Raw genomic sequence first — 21,403 nt, 5'->3', positions numbered from 1 at the left:
TGTATACGGTAATACAACGAGACCTGGTCTGGCTTTACATCATTTCTTGCCCTTTCCGTCCTCATTTTGGAACTCTGTTGCAGAATATATTACCCTTCCTGGATGGTAACTCAAGCGTGTTTTTAAAGTATTTAAGTACGTTTAAAAGGTTGCTGAAAAGTGTTAAAAAAGAAGAAGCAGAAAGCAGATTTAAGGACTTCCAGCAGAATTCATCACCAATATTAAAATAAAGTCTTATTTGTGTCCAATCTTAATATCAAAATGAGTTTGTCAGTCATGACTTAGAGGACACAGAGTCTGCTAATTATACTTCCTCACACAGGTTATTACGCAGATAAAGATCTTGGCCGTAAAGATGGGACATGACTGTAAAAGGTTTTAATCACCGTTTTGTTTTTTTGGAACAAAGATATATTAGCAGAACATGGAACTGATCCATATAACTGCTTTCAAAGTCATCGATAATATTTGAAAATTGATTCCAACGTCAACTGCGAGTCAACGTCTGTCGTAGGGGCGTCACAATACCAAAAATTCAGTAGTCGGTGCCGATGCGCAATCTGCGTTGTAATTTCACTTTACAAGTTTAAGGATCTGTTATTATAGCCCTTTGAATTTGTGATATTATGAATATCTTTATGTCATTGAAGCTGACTTTGAAGTCACTTTTCTCCAAAACTGCACAGTAAAACCTTAAAGCCATGAACACGTGCATGGCAGAGGTCGGCATGAACAAGGCTGCGTTGTAATTTCACTTTACAAATGTAAGGATCTGTTTTTATAGCAGTTTGAATATTGGAAATTGTGACTTTATGAATATCGTTATGTCATTGAAGCTGACTTTGAAGTCACCTTTCTCCAAAAATGTACAGTAAAATCTCTTGGCCATAAACATGTGCATGGCAGAGGTCGGCATGAACAAGGCTGCGTTGTAATTTCACTTTACAAGTTTAAGGATCTGTTTTTATAGCCCTTTGAATATTGGAAATTGTGCCCTTGCACAGTACATTATTGACGATACAGCACCCTGTCGTACCTTATTGCTTAAATATGAACCGTAATGAGCTTTTATAGCCTTCATCATGGCCGGGACGGTCTGCCGGTCACGATGCAGGCGTTTTCTCTGTCAGATGCATTGAAGATACATATAATTGTGTGTTAATTGCATTACTTTCTTCACATAAACCATGAATCCCACAGACATTACTGCTGAATCACCACTAATTTCATAATCAATCATTATCAAGTCACAAACATCCTCTGCGCCCAGCTTCGATGTGAAGTTCGCCATGTGTTATGTGTTCTATTTTTTGGAGTTTTAATTATTTTTTTTGCCTTCTCTGACACTTTTAAAGTTGCAGCCAAACAGTCAAACCATTCGTTCCCTTTCATGCTGTTGTACGTACGGGAGTCGTTGAATTATTTCAAAAAAAAAGTGCAGTTAATTGCACAAATTGGACGCATTCATTGGTTAAGTTTCTGTCCCGACTGTCTCGCCTCTATAAAAAGTCTGCTGCTCGATGAGGAAGCACTCTTCTCTTTACAAGTCCAGTCATTACCTGCCAGCTGAGCTATGGGCACTTTTCCTCTTCTTTTTTTTTAACTCAAAGAAAAAATATTCCAGAGTCAAGGAAACCGGAGTCACAGAATAATCCACTCAGTATATCTCCTACTCACGCTCCAGTGTCTAGATTTGGGAGTTTATTTCTTCACCCAACAACCCAAAATGGCCCGAGTGGATTCCTTCAGACTTTTTTGTATTTTTGCCCTCTCAGCACTTTTGCAAAGTTTCCAGAAGAGGGAAATGAGATGTAACCTTTGCAGATAAATTATAATGAGCAAAGAGGTGCAGCCGTAAAGACGACTCATCTTTTAGGCCAATTCAAACAAACACTAAAGACTGAGTGCTTCCACCTCACGAACAACGAGTCCCAGTGCATCTGATTGATGGCCCATTTAGAGGAGCGGTCTCACAACGACTTTCATTTGTTGAAGTACATTTCAACATAGCCGGTTGAATATATACACACGTATATATTTATACATGTCATATATATATTTATCTATCATATACATAATGTATTATTTTACCATAAACAAAAAGGCAGACCCTTCTGGGTACCACTAAAGTTTCATCCACAGAGGTCAGAAAGTCCCGCTGTATTGGAAAGACTTAAAACAGCCGACACCTCGATGGTTTGTGGCCATAATTGCATCGTTACAACAGAAACGGCTGTAAACTTCAACATCACTGTTTGTAGGGGAAAATCTAATGTTTTTTTGAACAAATTAGAACGGTACTCTGATGTGTGTGTTCAAGAAATTGCAGGAATGAATGCAGGGCTGTGAAAAAAAGGGTGTCGGGTGATTGTATTTTGTTTTTGTATTGTTATGTGTGTCTGTCTGCTGTTGTTGTTGTTTTCTTCTTTTTCTTTCCGTACCTTACTATTGTATGAAAATCCTAATTTTTGTATTTGTGTTCTTGTTTAATGTCAATATATTGAAAGTATTAAAAATTTAAGTGAAAAACAAAACAAAACATGACTGTTTGTACTATCACAGTCCAAGAAAAGGCTCAGAGTCATTCTCATGCCATTTATGAACCAACAGGAAGTCGAAGAACTACACTCCACTTCACCACTTTATTAGGCACACCTTGCAAAAATGTATGCGTCTAATGCAACGATACATCCTCTCATCCAGTTCTTTTAAAATATCTATAAGCTACTGCTGCACTGACTGACACAGTGCTTATTTTTTCCCTCTCCCTTGATAATCCATATTAGTGAAGGTTTGTATTTTATCTTCCCCATCAGGCTTCACTGGTGTAACGACGCTTAAACAAAACAAAACTCTCTTTTATGCAGAGCATCAACGAGCTGCAGAGACGCGCCGATCACAACAGATTCAATGCTGGTGGCCTGCAACCTTTTTTTTAATATGGAGAGCATACAGTATGATAGCGTGCTAACAGACCTGCGTTACAATACAAAACATGTGCCGTTTGAAATGCCGGATTATGTTCATCGATGCGGCAGAGAGTTTCAGAAATGTGAGCTGGATGTGGAAAACAATGCGAGGCCCATGACTTCTGGGACGCGGAGTAAACCTGCAGCAGAGCAGACGGCGGCAGCATCTGTGATAAATTCCTGTTCCCTTTGTTGTGCTGTTGGCATTAACAGTTCAACCGCAGGAGTTTTAGAAATGCTGAGTCGGCGTTCCTGCTCTCTAACTCTCACCGTCAGTGCATTGAATGACAAAAAGACTCTCGTACTTTTGTCATAAAACAATATATATATTTTTGGTCAATACATTTCGCTGTGCAATACTGTAGAGTAATTCATTACCTGCAATCATCCATGAAAAAAACACATAAGCTATGAATACTGTCGAGTACTATTTGACTCATAACAGCCCAAAGGCTAAAATCCACAAAGAGGGACTCGCTGAAACACTTCCAAACTTTTGGTGCAGCGATTTTTCCAAGATAACAGATCACACATAATCGATGACAACTTTTGCTCAGCCTTTTGTTTCACACAACGACATCAGAAGAGCGGTGCGATGTGTCAGAGGTTACAGTGTTGACTTCATAAAGCCGTAAAGTGAATAATATCATTCGTTATGATCGTGCTCTTGTGCGCGCTGTGTTTTAGTGCCGCAGTTTTGTTGGATTGTTTTGTCATGTTGTGATATAACTATTATATTGCTCTCTAGGAAGCAGTGTTTTGATGTGAGTTTCTGGGGCTTTTATTGTGAAGGAAAAAAAAAAAAGGAGAAGAAATGTTCTAGTGAAGTGTCGAACGAGAATATAAGCGGTCGCCGCATTGTGCAAACTACGCTGCATCGTGTTGTTTTATTAATAAAGTGAAGTACAGGCGCAAGATAAACCGGCTCCATAACTAAATGTGCCTGGTTCTTGTTGATGTGGACTACATGCATCGTGCGTTAATGACGCAGCATCCCGTCATATCCCCGTGTATTGATGCGTCTGATATCAGTCGGCCCAGAAGGCCTAGGCTCGTCAATCACGCTGAAGGTACGGCGTGGGTTTTGATGGGTCGTTTTGGGGGATTAAAAGTGGCAGAAACGAGAACTCCTCCTTGTATTTTCACCGGGGAAAAACCCGAAGATGGCCGCCGTAAACTAAAAAGGCAGACGCCACTCATGAATATCATAAGACGGCGTGATATTTTAAACCGGCTGTCAGAATCTTTTCCAAACTGATGACTGTAAATGTCGAATCGTATGGACCCTGCTGGAGCACGTGGTATTACGCACTGCACCTTTAAACAGCCGCGAGCTACCGAAAGCAGCCGTCTCTGGATGGAAAACCAACTTCAGACGACTCTCTTGCCCCTTTGATCTCCTTTGTTACAAAACAATCACAGAGCAGCTGAACGGGTTAGCTTCCGCGTTGAGCTCTCGCACAAGCGTGCGCACACCTGTGAGGGCGAACACCTGTTCCGATATACATACATTTCTGGCGCACACAGACTCACCTTCCCGTGAATCGTCGGTCCCGATGGGAGTCGCCGCGTGACCAAGGAGACCAGGATGCAGAACATAGCCGAGGAGAAGGCGACGGCGGCGAACACGAGGCCCCAGGAGAGGCTGCAGAAGTAGCAGGAGCTCTCGGCCGAGGTGCACACCAGGACGTGCACCGAGGCCAGCAGCAGGCACAGCAGGTAGAAAGGAAGGGAGAGCAGCGCCGAGAGGACGGGGAGGTCCACGGACGCCTCGCCGCTGAGGGCCTCGGGCATCGCCAGCAGCAGGACCAGCAGGAGCTGAAGGGAGGAGAAGAAAAACAACACAGTTTGGTCATAATATGGTTCAACAAGCCGCTGCGGAGTTAAAGCTTTTAAGAAGAATTTAATGAGAGATATTACGTTAGCAAATGGACCCTTTGTTTTGATTAACGAAGAATAATGAAACAGAATAAAACAGGTGAACATACACCAAATTCTTCCAGAAACCTTCGAAGCAATAAGTATAGTAGTAGAACTTGTTTTGGTACACCAAAGGCCCAAATTGGGGTTGTTTTTCCTTCCTGTAGCGCTTGTTCCTCGTGTTTAAGTAATCATATGAACCCCAAATTACTTGTAACACTCTTTTTTTTTGTGAATTTTCAGGTAAAAATAGGGGGTTTTCAGGCTTATCTTTTTTTTTTGTCAGACTCCCACAAGCCTTACGGTTACGTGGATGTGTTTGTTAGTGAAATCACAAGTAGGAGTTACACAAGTACTTAAACTTAACAGTTACTTTAATGTTTAAACATATGCATCTTCTCACAGCGGTTACAGCATTGTAGCAATTTAAATGAAGTTAATAAACCTTGTGGTTGCGAAGATAATTAAGTTTAAGTTACTTTTCTTTCGAAAAAGAGGCGGAGTGCAAAAGGTTTTAAGAGCGATGTCATCTGAAGAGAGCACACGTGTTGGAGTATTGATAATCACGGCCACTGCATCTTGTTAAAGCTTTTAAATGTGGATCCCTTTCTTTGTAAGAGGTTAGTTTTACTAACAAAACACCGACTGGATGAACACCCCGCTCCCTGCACTCACCTGGAACACGAACACGGTGCCGGCCACCATGGAGTACATGTCGTACTTGCCCAGCTGCTTGCTGAGGGCCGAGCTCATGGCGGCCAGGGCCTCCAGGTACTGCTTCAGGACCTTCTTGCCCATGTTGGTGAGCACCTCCGAGGTGTTGCCCTCCAGGAAGAGCTTCATCCAGCTCCCGTGAGCCCGCTCTGCCACGCGGAACTGCTCAAAGCCCGCCTCTGCAACGGGGGGGAAGGAGACAAGGGGGCGCCATCAACAGCTGGCATGTTTACAAAGCGTGGCTTCTGGTGCCAGCGTTAACCGGGGGATTACGCTGACATTGACGCGCGCCGTCAGGTACTCAAATACTCGGCATTACCTTTGATACGCAGCGAAGACTTTAGCCGCCATCGCGTTCGTATAGATTTGTCAATATGAGGACATTTGCGGCATCTCATTAAAAAAAAAAAAAAACCTCTGTGGGTTTCCTGATGCGGCGTCGTATTTATTTTTGAAACTGTTTATTTATCACCAAATACCTTCTGAGGCATCAGGACATTTCCACTTATCTCCCAAACGAAACAATCTGTGCTTTTTTTTTTCCCTGTTATGCAACGGCCACCTCTGTTTGCTTCCTCCAAACTAAATGCAACAGTTTCAGTGTTATAAAAAGGGAGCACTGTTTGTCAATCGGTGGCGTTTGTTTTTTTACACATTAGCAATGTCACAACCAGGGTTGGATGCTCGGCTACGACTGGATGGAGATATGGAGCATGAAAATGCTTGAAGAGACACAAAATGACCACGAAGAGAAACAGAATGACCTTGAGACACAAAACGACTTTGAAGAGACACAAAATGACACTGAGACAGAACGACCTGAAAGAGACACACAATGCCCTCAAAGAGACTTAGAAAGACGATGTCGACTCACAAAATGACATTGAAGAGACATTGAACAACCTGTAAGAGACACACAATTACCTAAAAAAGACTCAGTACGACGATGTAGAGACTGAAAATGACCTCAAAGAGATCCTCATGTGTGGTCGTCCTTCAAGCAGAGGATCGGCGGTTCGATCCCGGCCCCTGCTAGCCGGGGTCGATGTGTCCATGAGCAAGACACTTAACCCTAAAATCGCTCCCGTAGCTGCGAATGATTCCTGTGTAAAGCGTCTTTGAGGACTCAGAAAAGCGCTGTATGAGATCAAACCGTTATTATTAGTTTATTCAAAAACAGTGAAGATAAATGGCCGTCGGTCCGGAGCGCTTCGTCTCCCTTCAGCCTCGTCGACGGGCGTCTGCCCGTCCTGCCGCACTAACGTTGTTCTCACCGCTTCGTTTCCTCGTGAATGAGCGTTCAGTAATCCCATTCACCACTTCATCAATCACTCGGATGCCCGTTGGATGTTACAAACGGGAAATCTATTACATTTCAGCCGCCGCTTGTTTCAGTTTCCCGTGTCGATAATGTTCCTAAAATTGAAAAGATAATAAAAATGCCCGTGGTGAAAAACAAACAACTATTCATAATTTCATCAGGACTCTTAACTATGAAGAGAGCCGTGACGCACTCACACGTTCACTAGACGAAGGGACGCCCGCTTTTCATTTCACTTCCGGGCTTTAGGAACATGTCCAAGGGCAAACTAATGCGGAGGTTTGATGTGTGACACACACACACACACACAGACACACACACAGTAGCTCGGTGACATACGGGTGATAAATAGTGAGCGTGGCTTTGCCAGACACGCGGTGCCGGTAGGAATATTAGAACCTGAAGCCGGAGGCATGAATCACACGGTATCGACGTCCCTGGCCGTGTTTCATCTGTCCAAAACAACACGTGTTGGTTAATGGCCCTCCAAGACGCCTGAGGTTAGAGGCACACGAGGAAAAAACAACAGTATGAAGATTGAAACAGAGCGGACGTTGATGGATTCACAAGCGAGCTCTGGAAGGACGCCGTGAGGGCTCTGCGTCCAGCTTCGGGCAACAGGAAATATATTTTATTGAGTCTGATGTCGTCGGAGACCAGAAACCAATCAAAAACACGTCGGTGTAACTGTTTGTTAACAAGACGAGAACGCACTTCATCAATGCAATTCTGGGGGCGTTAAGATTCACTAAAATGGGCATTGATCACTTTAATAACATCTAGGGGGCTTTACATTATTAGAAATAATATTTTTAACAAGAAGCATAATTTATTTAACCCATTGAAAACTGTGGAGACAATTTTGTTCTCGTAGGAACCCCAAGTTAATTCCAATACTTGTGTTTATTTTATGTATTTCTCTTGGGGAAACAAATGTATATCTGCAAAATAGATATTTTGATCATAACTATGAACATTCAGCATGATATAAGCCAGATTCCCCAAAAAATGCCTCCTGGAGCGGTCAATAAGACACCTTTTTGGAAAGATTAGGACCTAAAAATCAACAAAAGTCACAATAAAACAAAGCTTTGGCCTGTTAGGAAGGAGTTTCAGTCAAAAAACTGTGTTGTTTGGAAAAAGAATGTATATATGTGTCATAACTATAAACATCCAGCATGCGTGTAGTTTTTAAAACAGTGTTGTTCGGTGCCGTAACAACATCCCACACACTAATAAGACACCTTTTTGGAAAGATTAGGACCTAACGAATCAGATGATTCTTCTTTTTGTGGTTAAAAACTAAAACTACCATCTTCAGTCCGTTTGTTTGGAGAGGAACGGGAGTCTTGTATCAAACTGGCGACAAGCAAAACAACCAAAGCGCTCGGGGAATTTGTCTCCTCCAAATTTAATGAGTTATGACTCTTACGCTGCTTTAATCCAACGCGTGTCTGTGTGTCTGTGTTAGGATTCAGTTACAAAGAGGAAAGGAATCCAACAAACGGAGCAATATTGGAACAAAACAACTAAAGACACTGGGAAAAAAATAAATAAAACATACTTGTAGAGAACACAACACCAGCCTGGGTTAAAGAGAATACAAAATGAAAAGAAATGGGATGATATAAAGGAGATGCACTTATAAACAGACTAATATCTAATAGGAATAAAATCCTTTCGGGTGGGTAAAACCATGTATAGGGTCACATTTACCAGCTTGTGGAAGAGGAATCTGGGAGAGCTACCATTTGGGAGGGCGAGCTGACTTTAATTACTTTTACGTTGGATGAAGTTATTGCAATCTTGATTTCAGCGTGATTACTGGAGCGGATTAAAACCATGAAATAAACAGTATTAAAAAAAGAAAGAAAGAAACTAGGCAGACAGAGAGATGTGGAGGCACAACAAGATGTTGTTGTTTTAAACCTCGTACTGAGTTGAACTTTGAAAATGTTCCTTTCATGTTTTGCAAGTTATTGTTACTTTAAGACAAAAGAAAAGTGATTGCAAAAGATTGCACAACAACGACAAACTCTTAATATATACAGTTGCGTCACACCTCGGTTTCTGGGCATTGTAAATCTGTTTTTAAAGTGTTTTTTTTGTCTCACTGATGAAACGACTTTGAAAGCTGAAATCAGCCGCGTTTCTTTCCAGACGAGGAGGCGACTGCGTTCAGACGCGGTGACCTTTGACCCCCGACAGGTGTCTCGCCGGCCAAAAAAAAAACCTGCTTAAAATATCCTCCACAAGTGACAACTTCTACATTTGTTCCTGCATAACAAGCCTCGTGATTACCCAAGTGGACAGATTCAGTTTTTCAAGAAAAAAAAATCAACACATCCAAATGTAGGTCTGCTGAAATAATTTCCATTTCATCCCATCACTATGGAAACCGGGGACCAAAATAGAGAGAAAATGTGCTGCCAGTGAGGAAAAGCTTTTTAATGTGAAAAGAGGTAGTTTGTTTTAAGTTCAGAAGAAGCCATGTTTGCTGTTTGCCACACCCGCAGGTTTGTGGCAGCGCAACACACTTTCTTATGTTCTTTTATGATCTATTATACTTTTGTTCCCATGGTTTTGTTTGTATGTTTTATATTTTTCTCTTGTTCTTTTCGGCTATTTTTTTTTTTGGTTTGGTTGTGTTAAATGATTTTTATGGTCTGGTCTTTTTTTGTTTGCCGTCATTTGGTTTGTGTTCATGCTTTGCTCGTCTGTGGAAGCACTTTGTAAACCCTGTTTTTAAAAGTGCTCTATAAATAAAGTTATTGTTATTATAGAGTTACAGCATGCTGCACGTCTCACGATTCAATGTCGGGTCGGACAACGTGATGCACCAAACAATGAGTTTAGCTCCAAAGACAACGCAGCGATGTGCTTACAAAAATTATTTGATACTGAAATATAACGGGATTATTATGAAGGCAAAAGAAAACCCAGAAGCTACTGTACATCTCAATGAAACTAAGAATATAAAGCCATGCTAGCAGATCTATGACGCTGCACTGAGGCATCGTGGCGCTACGAGCTAAATGCTAATGTCAGCGTGCTAACATGCTGGCTCTAAGCTCGCCGGCCGCCTCGCTCTCGTGAGATTATCGTTGACCGCATGTCCACGACGTCAGAGCGAGTCGGACACAAATCTAACCGGCGTGCACTGCGCGCCGATCGATTCTGCGCAGAACTGGCTCATCTCGAACGGGTCTAACGCTAACCACGTGCTAATGCTAAGCACGTCAAATGTTGACCACGGCCACCAGTTTAGTTCAGTGTGTCAGCACGCTTAATCGCACTAAACACAAAGCTCTGCTTTATCTATTTTGCAGGTGTTTATTAATAAACCAAAGCAGTGGAGTCATTTCAATATTGACATTTAGGCATCGTGAGACGCTAATCTTACATAATCCAGGGTGTTGGTTTGAAATCAGTCATCGAACACTTGCAACACGTAGAATCTACGCGGTCGTTTCACGTTAACTGTGATTGATTCAGTAAAAACACGCTTTTTTTTTTTAGAAGATTATGATTTTTCAAATAAAATGCCACATGTCCCGATTGTTTGCCAAACAAGCCGGTCATCAAAGAGTCCGCCTCCCTTCCTGCTTTCCCCTCCAATCTCACTTGAAACGATGAGATGAATCGCGTCTGACCGAACCGAACGTCTGCGACGGCAACTGCTGCCGTCGGGGTCTGAAATGTTGCCTCGACGGAGAGAAAGAGAGAGAGGACGAGGTGGGGGAGAGGCAGAGCGATGGATAACTCTGACAAACAGGGTGACCCCGAGAGGAACGCAGGGAGCAGAGCTCTGCGAGGATATGCGCATGCATTTGCACAGAGCGGACGGCATTAATGTTTCAAGGAACAGACCGCGGCCTGTTTGTGAGTCTCTCCGTGTCCATGTTTGTATTTTTCCCCCCGCAGCTGTAAGGTCATACATACATCCAGACTTAAAGAAATCAATATCCAGAGGGTTGAAACCTACAACCTGACATGACAGGAAACAAGTCTGTTTCTCACTCAGACGCTCAGCTTCAGTCTTTCTTCTCCAAAAGCCCGGCTCGTGTGTGATGTGGTCAGTGCTTTTTGTATCCTACTTCCTGTAAATGCAAGATTTATCCAAAAAAAAACACCGTAAAATGAAACCTTTGGAGGATTATCTGAATGCAGGATGAATATTCTCAATCTGGTAACCGCCAGTAAGAGACCATTGGAAAATCAAAAAACCAAAATGCGTCTCCTTTCATAAGACTCCGGCGTTGACGGGCTTTTCAGTTTGAGCGCGTGAGATGATTCCCCCCTCGTCTTAATCAGAGCGCTGCAGGTTAAACACCGCGTTCATGCAGCCGACAACACGCGGTGAATAATGAGGAGATGGACTTCTACTTGCAGCGAGCCACACTTCTGAGTCAACTTAGAAGTCTGCGCCATCTGTGCGTCTCCAGCGGAGAAAAAAAAAAGACAACGACGACGACGACGACGACGACAGGCACAGAACCGGGATGCGAATAAAGCAACCGCCTGAATGAGACGATGAGCCGCCTGCTCCGAGCTCACGTGTGATATCTTAACAAGTGTCGACTCGTATACGCACGCATTGTACTTCTTTAAAGCAGTGTGAAGTTGTTGGGAGATGTGAGTGTGAATAAAGAGAGTAAAGTTGTGGACTTTAAAAAGCAGGAAACACTGAGCTGAAAGAGGCTAAAACGCAGCTGAGACGAGAGGTGATGATTTAATTTGGGTTTGTCTCTCTGAGCGTCCTCACATGTTCAGTCGACAGTTTATTTTCCATAAAAATCTACTTTAATCGCGATGCAGTTGAACACGAGCAGCAGGTCACAGAGTTCAAACACATCTGCCTTTTGGAAGGAGATTTTTCCCGCGATGAGGCTTTAACGAGTCACAGAGGTTCGGACTCGGCTGAATTGGTTCCTCACCTTTCTCGTAGTCGGGCGTGCTGTCTCGGAGCAGGCAGCTGAGCTGGTGGCCGTTGAGATGCAGGAAGCGCAGCTGGTCTCGCAGCGAGGTCTCCTCCAGGACGCCCGGGATGACGCGGCCCACGCTGTTCTGAGAGATGGGCAGGCCGAGGCCCAGGGCGAGCGTCGGAGTCAAGTCGACCTGCTCCACCGCGCCGGGCTTCTCCATTCCCACTGACGCCACGGAGGGAAAACACACAAATAAATAAATAAATAAATACACACACACACATATATATATATACATACATACATACATACATACACACACACACATACACACCAAGGAAACTGTTCAACCTGAATGTTAACAACTAACTTCTTCCTTGATTCAATCCAAGAAGCAGATTTCAAGGTAAAATAAAACCTTCTCCCCCCAGTGGACTTCCCCTTTAAAAAACGGACACAGAAAAATAGAAACTCCTTCAAAACCTAACCACAGTGAGGCCGAAATGGATTTACCTTCCGAAGAAAAGTCACATTTAATCACTTCAAACTGTAAGCTATCCTCAGACAAAAACTCCTTGCATGATGGACGGGTGGAAATGGCTCAATTTTCATACTGTCTGCACAATGAGAGCCTGTCTGAAAGAATTTCACAACACTCAGAGATTCATTTAGAAAAAAAAAGAGAAGGAAGTCCTTCTCCTGAAGTCATGAGGCTTGCACAAACAAAATCCCACGCCTTTGTGTTATTTGGAAGCGATTATGGATATCACATTTTACTCCGTGTGTGTGTGTGTGTGTGTGTGTGTGTGTGTGAACAACTGAAGCCTTTCTCCACAGTTGACTCATTTCATCCATTAAAGCAAAACCCATTAGCGGCGTCTTTGCCGATTAGCATCAATGCGATATTCCAGTTTGAATTCCAACACAGAGAAGCTTGAACCCCCGAAACGGGAAAAGCACGACAATCAATCCTCATAATTACTCTTGTATTAATGCCCCGTGGGTGTGACCGTGCGGCAAGAGGGTGCTGTCGCGACACACAAAAACAACCCAAACAAGAGCAAAACCCGCCGAGCGAGAGAGAGAGAACAGAGTCATTATCATTTTTCAAAGCTCGTCAGCTGTCACAACAGACGGTTGTTAAGACTCGTTGACGCTCGGCTTCCAGGAACACAAAGAGGGCTCCCCGAATCGCCTGAGTGAAGTTTTCAGGTTGCAAAGACGAACTGTAACCGGTTTAAATGCATCCAGACGCGTGGGACCAAAGGATGGGACCCCCCCCCCCCCCCCTCCAGCGCTCGTGAGCTACTTCGGTATTTGGACACAATGAAAATCAGCCTGCGAACTATCAGACAGACGGATTTGGAACAAGACAAGGACTTTGCTGTGTTGAGCCCACAGCTATTAAATCTACCGAGTACACAAGGCTTTTATTTATTTAATTTTTTTAAAATCTGCTACTTAGCGATGAACGACTACACATGTCGAAGTCGTGCGTTCAGTCGCGGGAGTTACGCCGATGAGCAGAAGTTCATGGAGCAGTCGTTTTTTAACTCAAAAACTGGTTCCAGACCTCCTTTTCCCCCTGTGTTTAAGTCGGTGTAGGAACCCCAAATTAATTCCAATACTTGTGGTTATTGTATGTATTTGTTCAGCAAAGTTTTGGGGAAAAAATGTCTATCTGCAAAAAAAAAAAAATCACTTTTATCAAATATTTTATAAATAAATATGAACATCCAGCATGATATGAGGCAGATTCCCCAAAAATTGCCTCCTCCAGCGGTCAATAAGACAGCTTTTTGGAAAGACTATGACCTAAAAATAAAACACAAATCACAATAAAACAAAGACTTTGTCTGTTACGAAGGAGTTCCAGTCAAAAAAACTGTCGCTCAGTTCAAAAATGGAAAAAAATAACGTATTTTATGCCAAAAGATTGTCTGAATGGGGCATGCTGGGACTTAAAATTGGCGCGGGAGGATTTTCACACGGTTTCCAAAGAGCTTAAAGTGAAGTATTTTCATACATTGTCGTTTTGGGATTTGTTCTCCGCGGGAAAAAAGAAAGGAGAGCTCTGCTCGCCAGATCGGTGACCACATGCTTTATCGGTTACATCCAAAGCGTCTCCAGAGCGACGGCCGCTCCGCTCGGCTTCCACGGGGACGGAGCGACTCGCATGCTGTTGGAGCAGATGTGTCGTAACTCAGCGAAAGGTTGCACGCACAGAATGCTGATTCATAGATGAGAGAGCTGCAGCTGACGAGCGAGCCATATGCAGGCGAGCGTGCGGCTCGCCAACGCCGGCTCCCAGGAGCCCTCATCGAGCGGAGCCGCGCCGTCGCTCCGCTAGGAGACGGTTTTGTACCAGAGACGGCACCAGAACTCGGTTTTCTCAACAGGTTAAAGAGGTAAACTGAGTCCAATCCATCATTTACAATACTAGGCTCAGGGGCCATTATGATAACCGCATGTTTTTAACCCACATTATTTATTTGATCTTTTTCAGTGTGCACTATTTCTGTAAATAACTCTAATAAATTAATAACACTAACTCTCATAGATGAATTATACTAACTCTAATAGATGGTGGTGTTTGTGTTTTATGACTACGTTTCAGATTTTTTACAATGTCTAAAATTATCGATAAATACAAATAAACTGTGGCTATTATATTGCTGTAATTATTATTATATGCAAACCTATATAAGACTGTTTGAGGTATAAATGCAAATTATGTATTACATTATGTAACTGACTGAAAATAAAATGTTATATTTAGCGCTCAGAATCAAAGTGTTTCTTACACTCTGAAATACATCTATAAACATATTCCTTATGAACTTTGAACATTTGTGTGTCTTCTTGTCACTAGTAGCAGCTAGTTAGCAGCTAGTTAGCAGTCATTACCCATTTAGTAAGCAGGTAATGGGGTTAATACAGCTAACAGCTAGCAGCCAACAGCTAACGTAACTAAACCCGTAAGAAGCCTGACTGTTACACAGTGAACTAAACCTCACTTCATTAATATATCTCTGAAAGTTCGTCCATCAATGTGTGAAAACCTTTCCTCCTCCGCTACGTTGTGCCATCCGGCCTCGTCCTCCTGCCTTCTGTGTCATTGGCTCTTCTTGGTTTTCGACTGCAGCTCATTGCATCACGGCGAGGATGCACGGACACCGAGGTAAACAACGGCTGCAGGGCTTTTTCCTTATTTACACACACCGCCTGATTGAAGTGGCCTCGCCTCTCGGGATCCTCCCGGCGCCGTCGACTGTAGCGTCCGTGAGAGGGAGCCGCGTTCCCAACGATGCGCTCAGATTATAACGGTGACGCTCAGGTACCGAGTTCAGTAATGACCTCTGATCCGCGGGCAGCCGCTCTGATGAAGAACAACCGCTTCCTGCTAACGACGTCGCCATCTCGCCGCGTTGAAAGCAGCCGGTGGCTTCCTGATGAGGCCGCTGATTGAACCAAGCGATGCATTAAATGGGACGCGTTTCATGTCCACATATGTACACACCTCAGGCGCCATTTAAATAAAGTCTATTCCATATGCAGTTGAGTGAAAAAGTGTTTGCTCCCTTCCTGATTTCTTCTCTTTTTGCACGTTTGTCACACAAACACATTTAAATAATAGACAAACACAAAATGCAGTTTTTAAATGAAGGTTGTTAAAACATAAATTAACTGTGGTTCATCACATCTTTGGAAAGTAATAATATGTATAGTAATGATAAGTAAAAACTGCATTTTGTGTTCACTTGTGTTATATTTGTCTAACATTTAAATGTGTTTGATAATCTGAAACATGCAAAAGAGAAGAAATCAGGAAGCTTTTTCACACAACTGTAGCTTGTCGTTACAAAGCACTTAAAGGGGCTCAATGGATTCAAGACCTAAATGATCCTTTCTAATTATTTTATTAGGCGCTTCAGGATGTCCCCTCGACAGGAAGCGCACAGAATGAAGACCACGATGACGACAAGAGAGCTAGAAAACTAATTTACTGAAGCAGCTTCGGATGGGATCTCTCTTTTTAATTGCACTTCTCATTGGTTTAAAGTGTATAAAATATATTTTTTAAAGTGATGTCATGCAGATCCAAGGACCAGACAGGGTTAAGCAACACGGTCAAGCACCGTGATGATGAATATGTTGCTTTTTTTGTGTGTTTTTGGTTAAAAAAAACAACTTGTGAATCAGCTCCAGAGAGGTGCCGACAATAAAATCGTGTTTCAATATCCCAAAGAAACAGCGTCATTTCTGTGTCAGTGAGACACAGAAACCCACCTCGTCAATGACTAACGGAGTCGAGACGTGTTTCACACAGAGGAGTACACAGATTTTGGCATCTACTCCCTCCTCCCTCTCCTTCTGTGATTGGTTGAATTTGAGAAGTCGAAAAGCACAACGTGATTCAATCTGTCGGCACCGCGGGAGGCGACGAGCAAAAACCCACCAATCCCGGAGCAACGACTCAAGTGAACCGTAAATAATTAATTAACGTAAATGATCTCAAAATAAATACAAATATATAAATAAAATAAAGAATAATGATGCGCGACGGAGGATCCGAAATAGATTTGGCGGAGCGCGAGGCAATTATCGCGTTCACACACTCGCAGCCGCCGCCGTCACGCCGCGAGAAAAAAAAAAAGTTACGCTCGGGAGTTTTTCTGTTTGAACTCGCCCTGAAATGAATGAAAAGCAAACGATGCCACAAGAAACCCCGTTTACACGCTCAGTTTAATTCACAATTTGGATCAAAACACGTTCTCTCCGCCTAAAAATGAATATTTTCTACAGGAAAAAAAACCACCAACAACTAAAAAAGGTTACAAAATGTCGCAGTGTAGCATAATACAGCTTGTATGGTCATTATTACGCTACCTACCGGCACGGAGGAGTGTTTCATCACGAGGCCAGCAGCTGGATCGCAGGCGCAGACGCGCAACTAAAATGATTTGCGGCAACTAAATACTAATATTTGTGTGTTATTTACTCTTTTGTTCTCCTGATTGAGTGTTGTTAAATTCATCATCATCATATTTTAGTTTCATTCATTATAACATAGTTTTACATCCCGGTGACTTTTCATTGAACTCTCTCTCGCGCGTTAATATCTACACACAAACTTTGTGTGTCTCATAAGTCACGAGGCAGCGAGTGCCAATACATCTGTGTGTCGGAACATGTGTCTTTGTCTCTGTGTGTCTTTGTCTCTGTGTCTCTATGTGTCCTTGTCTCTCTGCGTCTTTGTTTCTATGTGTCTTTGTCTCTATGTGTGTCTTTGTCTCTCTTTGTCTTTGTCTCTCTGTGTGTCTTTGTCTCTATGTGTGTCTTTGTCTCTCTTTGTCTCTCTCTTTCTGTCTGTCTCTTGGTGTCTTTGTCTCTCTCTTTGTTTTTGTCTCTCTGTGTCTTTGTCTCTCTGTGTCTTTGTCTCTATGTGTCTTTGTCTCTCTGTGTCTTTGTTTCTATGTGTCTTTGTCTCTATGTGTGTCTTTGTCTCTCTGTGTCTTTGTCTCTCTGTGTCTTTGTCTCTCTGTGTCTTTGTCTCTCTTTGTCTTTGTCTCTCTGTGTGTCTTTGTCTCTATGTGTGTCTTTGTCTCTCTTTGTCTCTCTCTTTCTGTCTGTCTCTTGGTGTCTTTGTCTCTCTCTTTGTTTTTGTCTCTCTGTGTCTTTGTCTCTCTGTGTCTTTGTCTCTCTGTGTCTTTGTCTCTCTGTGTCTTTGTCTCTATGTGTCTTTGTCTCTCTGTGTCTTTGTTTCTATGTGTCTTTGTCTCTATGTGTGTCTTTGTCTCTCTTTGTCTCTCTCTTTCTGTCTGTCTCTTGGTGTCTTTGTCTCTCTCTGTGTCTTTGTCTCTCTGTGTCTTTGTCTCTCTGTGTCTTTGTCTCTCTGTGTCTTTGTCTCTTCGTGCCACTGTCTCTCTCTGTGTCTTTGTCTCTCTAACGTGTCTTTGTCTCTCTAACGTGTCTTTGTCTCTCTAACGTGTCTTTGTCTCTCTAACGTGTCTTTGTCTCTCTAACGTGTCTTTGTCTCTGTGTCTTTGTCTCTTCGTGCCACTGTCTCTCTCTGTGTCTTTGTCTCTCTCTGTGTCTTTGTCTCTCTCTGTGTCTTTGTCTCTCTCTGTGTCTTTGTCTCTCTCTAACGTGTCTTTGTCTCTCTCTAACGTGTCTTTGTCTCTCTCTAACGTGTCTTTGTCTCTCTCTAACGTGTCTTTGTCTCTCTCTGTGTCTTTGTCTCTCTCTAACGTGTCTTTGTCTCTCTCTAACGTGTCTTTGTCTCTCTCTGTGTCTTTGTCTCTCTCTGTGTCTTTGTCTCTCTCTGTGTCTTTGTCTCTTTGTGCCACTGTCTCTCTCTGTCGCCTTATTTTGTCCCTGACGGCCTGATTGTCAGAGGACTGGTAAGAGCTCCTGTTGAAGCCATGAAGCCGTCGTGTGTGTAGATGAACGTGTGTTTAAGACGACGGCGTTTGGTTGATTCTTCGAGCAGTCTGGAGGATGCAATCTGCCCGTCAGGTTGTTCTTCTGACTCTACTCCTTCTTCGAAGCATAAAATGTACTTGGTTCAACGATTTCACCGAATTTTTTTATCAACCGATTAAGTGAAATTGGACATTTTCCCGCGGCACACCTGTTCATCTCTCGGCCTGAAAAAAAGAAAAAAAATCCCAGAGTCGGTTCACCTTTCCTCTTGAAGGCCGGGCTGATGAGCACCAGCGGCGTGTTGACCTCCGGCTCCGAGGAGCCGCCGTGGCTGCCGGTCTCCGACATGCCGTGGTCTCCGCACAGCACCAGCAGGTAGGGCAAGGACCCCTCCGCCTCCTGAGGGAGACGCAAACACACAGAAGGTTAACGGACTCCGACTGCACGCGACCGATCCGAGGAGTCGAGACGTGAATAATTCAAAAAGGGGAATAAATAAAAAGGAATACAAACAATACACGCCGTTTGGAAAACACAGAGCAGTGGCTTTAAACGACAGCTGCCGGGGCAGAAGATGCTTCACCGCCATCGCTTTGATGTTATTTATTTATTTTTTCACGTTGAAGTCAGTAAATTATTACTTCGGAGACGGAAGACGTCTTGACAAACGCTTCCTGGCACACTTTCACGGCATCTCTCCCGGCTGGAAAACTAAATTCGGCGTCGGCAGCAAACAGGCGCGGGGATGACCGGCTTTGATCACGCGCGGTTCCTCCCTCAGCGATTCCCTTTCAACTAGAGTCACGAGAGCTTTCCACCGACGAGGACGAGGACGAGGAGGACGCCGCGTGAGTCACGGCAGCGGGGGCCGCGTTACGAGGAGCACGACAGCAGATGTTAACAAAACAAAAAGCCAAATCTCACCACACGTTACACAATGCTCTCAACAAGACTCGTCTGCTCTGGTGTCGCACAACACGGAGCGAACTCAAAAGACCAAGAGACTTCATTTATTATTGAAGATTGGAAATTGCCTCCTTTCACCCCCCCTCCTTCCTCCCCTTCGCATTAATAGACAACCTGAAAGACAGAAAACGCAATGATTGCTGAAAAGGCCGAGATCAATTCTGCTTCTTTTTTTTTTTTAATGCTTGGAAGCCAAGTTAGATAAAAGGTTTGTTTCATTGGGGACGACTTCATCCAAAAAGAAAAGGCCAAAGTCAGCACAAGTGTTTATTTAGCCGTGCATCGATCCTCCGCTTTCTCTTTCTTTTTGACGATGTCAGAACGTGACATTAAAACATGATGAACACGCCGAGCCGACCCCGTTGTGATGCTGCTCGCTCGGCAGAGAAGAAGCAAAAGACTTCACCTCTCGGGCCGCTCGTTGTAAATGGCTTTGGACACAAGGAATGCCACAGATAGATAAATAAATAAATAAATAAATACGGCCACCGAGTCTCCTCTCTGTTTAGGAGAGGTCAGAGTTCATCTCCAGGATGAAAACACCAGGCTTCTTTTTTCTTTTACCAATACACGAGGTACCACTATGAGTCAGATAGTAACTCATGTACTCATGTAAAAGAACTAGCTAAATGTGTTGTTTTTTCCTCTCGTTTGTACTCCATGTGACTCAATCTGTGATGTACTTCGTCTCCACAGGGTGCCGGGAAAGTTCAGCTCATGAAACGCAGCTCGAGACTCGAGTAAAAAGGACGACGTCCACAAAGAGACCGACAGGTCGGCGTGATGCCGATGTGATGACTAGTAAACTCACTGTCACACGTGTCGAAAGGAGTCAAATAAGTGAACTAAAACTCATTAAATTAACAGATAAAATTAATTATTTATTGTTGTTATGCAACGCGGTGTTACATCGTAAGAAGAAAAGGTTCAATGAATAATAATGAGTGATGAAAAATCTGAATATTAATGAAACCTAAATACGGAGATTTAATTCGCATGAAAAATGTATTGCCATAATAAAGACTTTTATACTATCAATAGCGTTAAATATCCATGAGAACGTATTTAAATAACTGCTGGCGACCAATGAACGCTAATTATAAATCTCCTTTGACAAATTGTGCATTTGCAGGATGAAAGGCTGCAGAGTTACGGCTCAATAACAGGTCTTCTGTCTGGAAGTAATATTATATTATTAATAAGAAAGGAGTGGAGGGAAAAAAAAACATTTACACAATTCAACATTGGCTTTAATCTCTCTTGAGGAATAGCTGGGATTACTCGCTGCTCCGCAGGTCGGCTTGAAGACGTTCTGTACTTCAAACGCGGCGGCGAGAGCCTTCAAAAAAAAAAAAAAAAAAAAATCTGAAAAACACATCCAGAGGAGGAGATTGAGGCCATGCGATCTCCATTAACACAAAGGTCTGATGGGGGGGGTCCGGCTTTGCAATCACGTTTTAATGGAGAGCTTTTTCTGTGTGCGTCCACTCTGCAGGTGGAGCATGTCTCCGCTCCTGATGGGAACTCGCTGAAATAGTCGACGGCGGGAAAACTTCTTGGGAGAACCGACGTGAGAGAAGAGCAGCCGGTCGACGACGTCAGCGCGTGCCGATGACAGAAAAACTAAAGATGTGGCTTTTTTTAAGGGGTAAAAGCTTCTGAAGGTATCCTGCTGGAGCCCACTGGGACCCCATCGCAGGACCCCCCACTGGGCCGGGTCTATATTTAGGTCACGGGTGCTGCTGTGGAGGAGAACAGGTCTCACTGAAGTGACTGAAGTCAGGCGTTCAAAACACCTTCCTCACTGAGAACAGGCAAGGCAGCTGCTGCCCTCCATACAAAAGAAACACACACACACACACACAAACGCTGCATCCATACGTAGCCCCTTGCTGCGCACCTCAGGAAGAGGAAACGTTTGCATCCGCAGTTGGCCTTTGTTCTTTCTGCGCCTCGGGGCCGCAGGAGGACGAGAGAGGAGAGCGGGGAGATTGCCGGCTCGCGTTGACACGACTTGACAATCAAAGTGTACAAGCTCCAGAGATGAATGACAATGAAACTATACCTATTCACACACACACACACACACACACACACACACGGAGGAAAAACAAAGCCGCGGGACCTGCACGCTTATGAACGACAAAATTAAAAGATAACGG

General features: G+C 43.4%; 1 protein-coding gene across 1 annotated transcript in view; it reads right to left on the bottom strand.

Annotated features, from left to right (window-relative positions):
• pigg (phosphatidylinositol glycan anchor biosynthesis class G (EMM blood group)) overlaps nucleotides 1-21,403 on the bottom strand; it is a 58,068-nt gene that overhangs the window by 28,304 nt on the left and 8,361 nt on the right. Inside the window, exons 5-8 of the mRNA XM_068595444.1 lie at nucleotides 18,536-18,674; nucleotides 11,862-12,074; nucleotides 5,565-5,782; nucleotides 4,503-4,787 (exon numbers count right to left, since the gene is read on the bottom strand). Coding sequence (XP_068451545.1) covers nucleotides 4,503-4,787; nucleotides 5,565-5,782; nucleotides 11,862-12,074; nucleotides 18,536-18,674 — 855 coding nt within the window. The remainder of the gene's footprint in view (nucleotides 1-4,502; nucleotides 4,788-5,564; nucleotides 5,783-11,861; nucleotides 12,075-18,535; nucleotides 18,675-21,403) is intronic.

This window comes from Clinocottus analis, unplaced genomic scaffold (assembly GCF_023055335.1).
Source record: "Clinocottus analis isolate CAN_PGR_092001 unplaced genomic scaffold, fCliAna1.0.p SCAF_10, whole genome shotgun sequence".
Classification (NCBI taxonomy): Eukaryota; Metazoa; Chordata; class Actinopteri; order Perciformes; family Cottidae; genus Clinocottus; species Clinocottus analis.
Note: the sequence above shows the minus strand (reverse complement) of the source record. Positions and strands in the feature narration are given on the sequence as shown.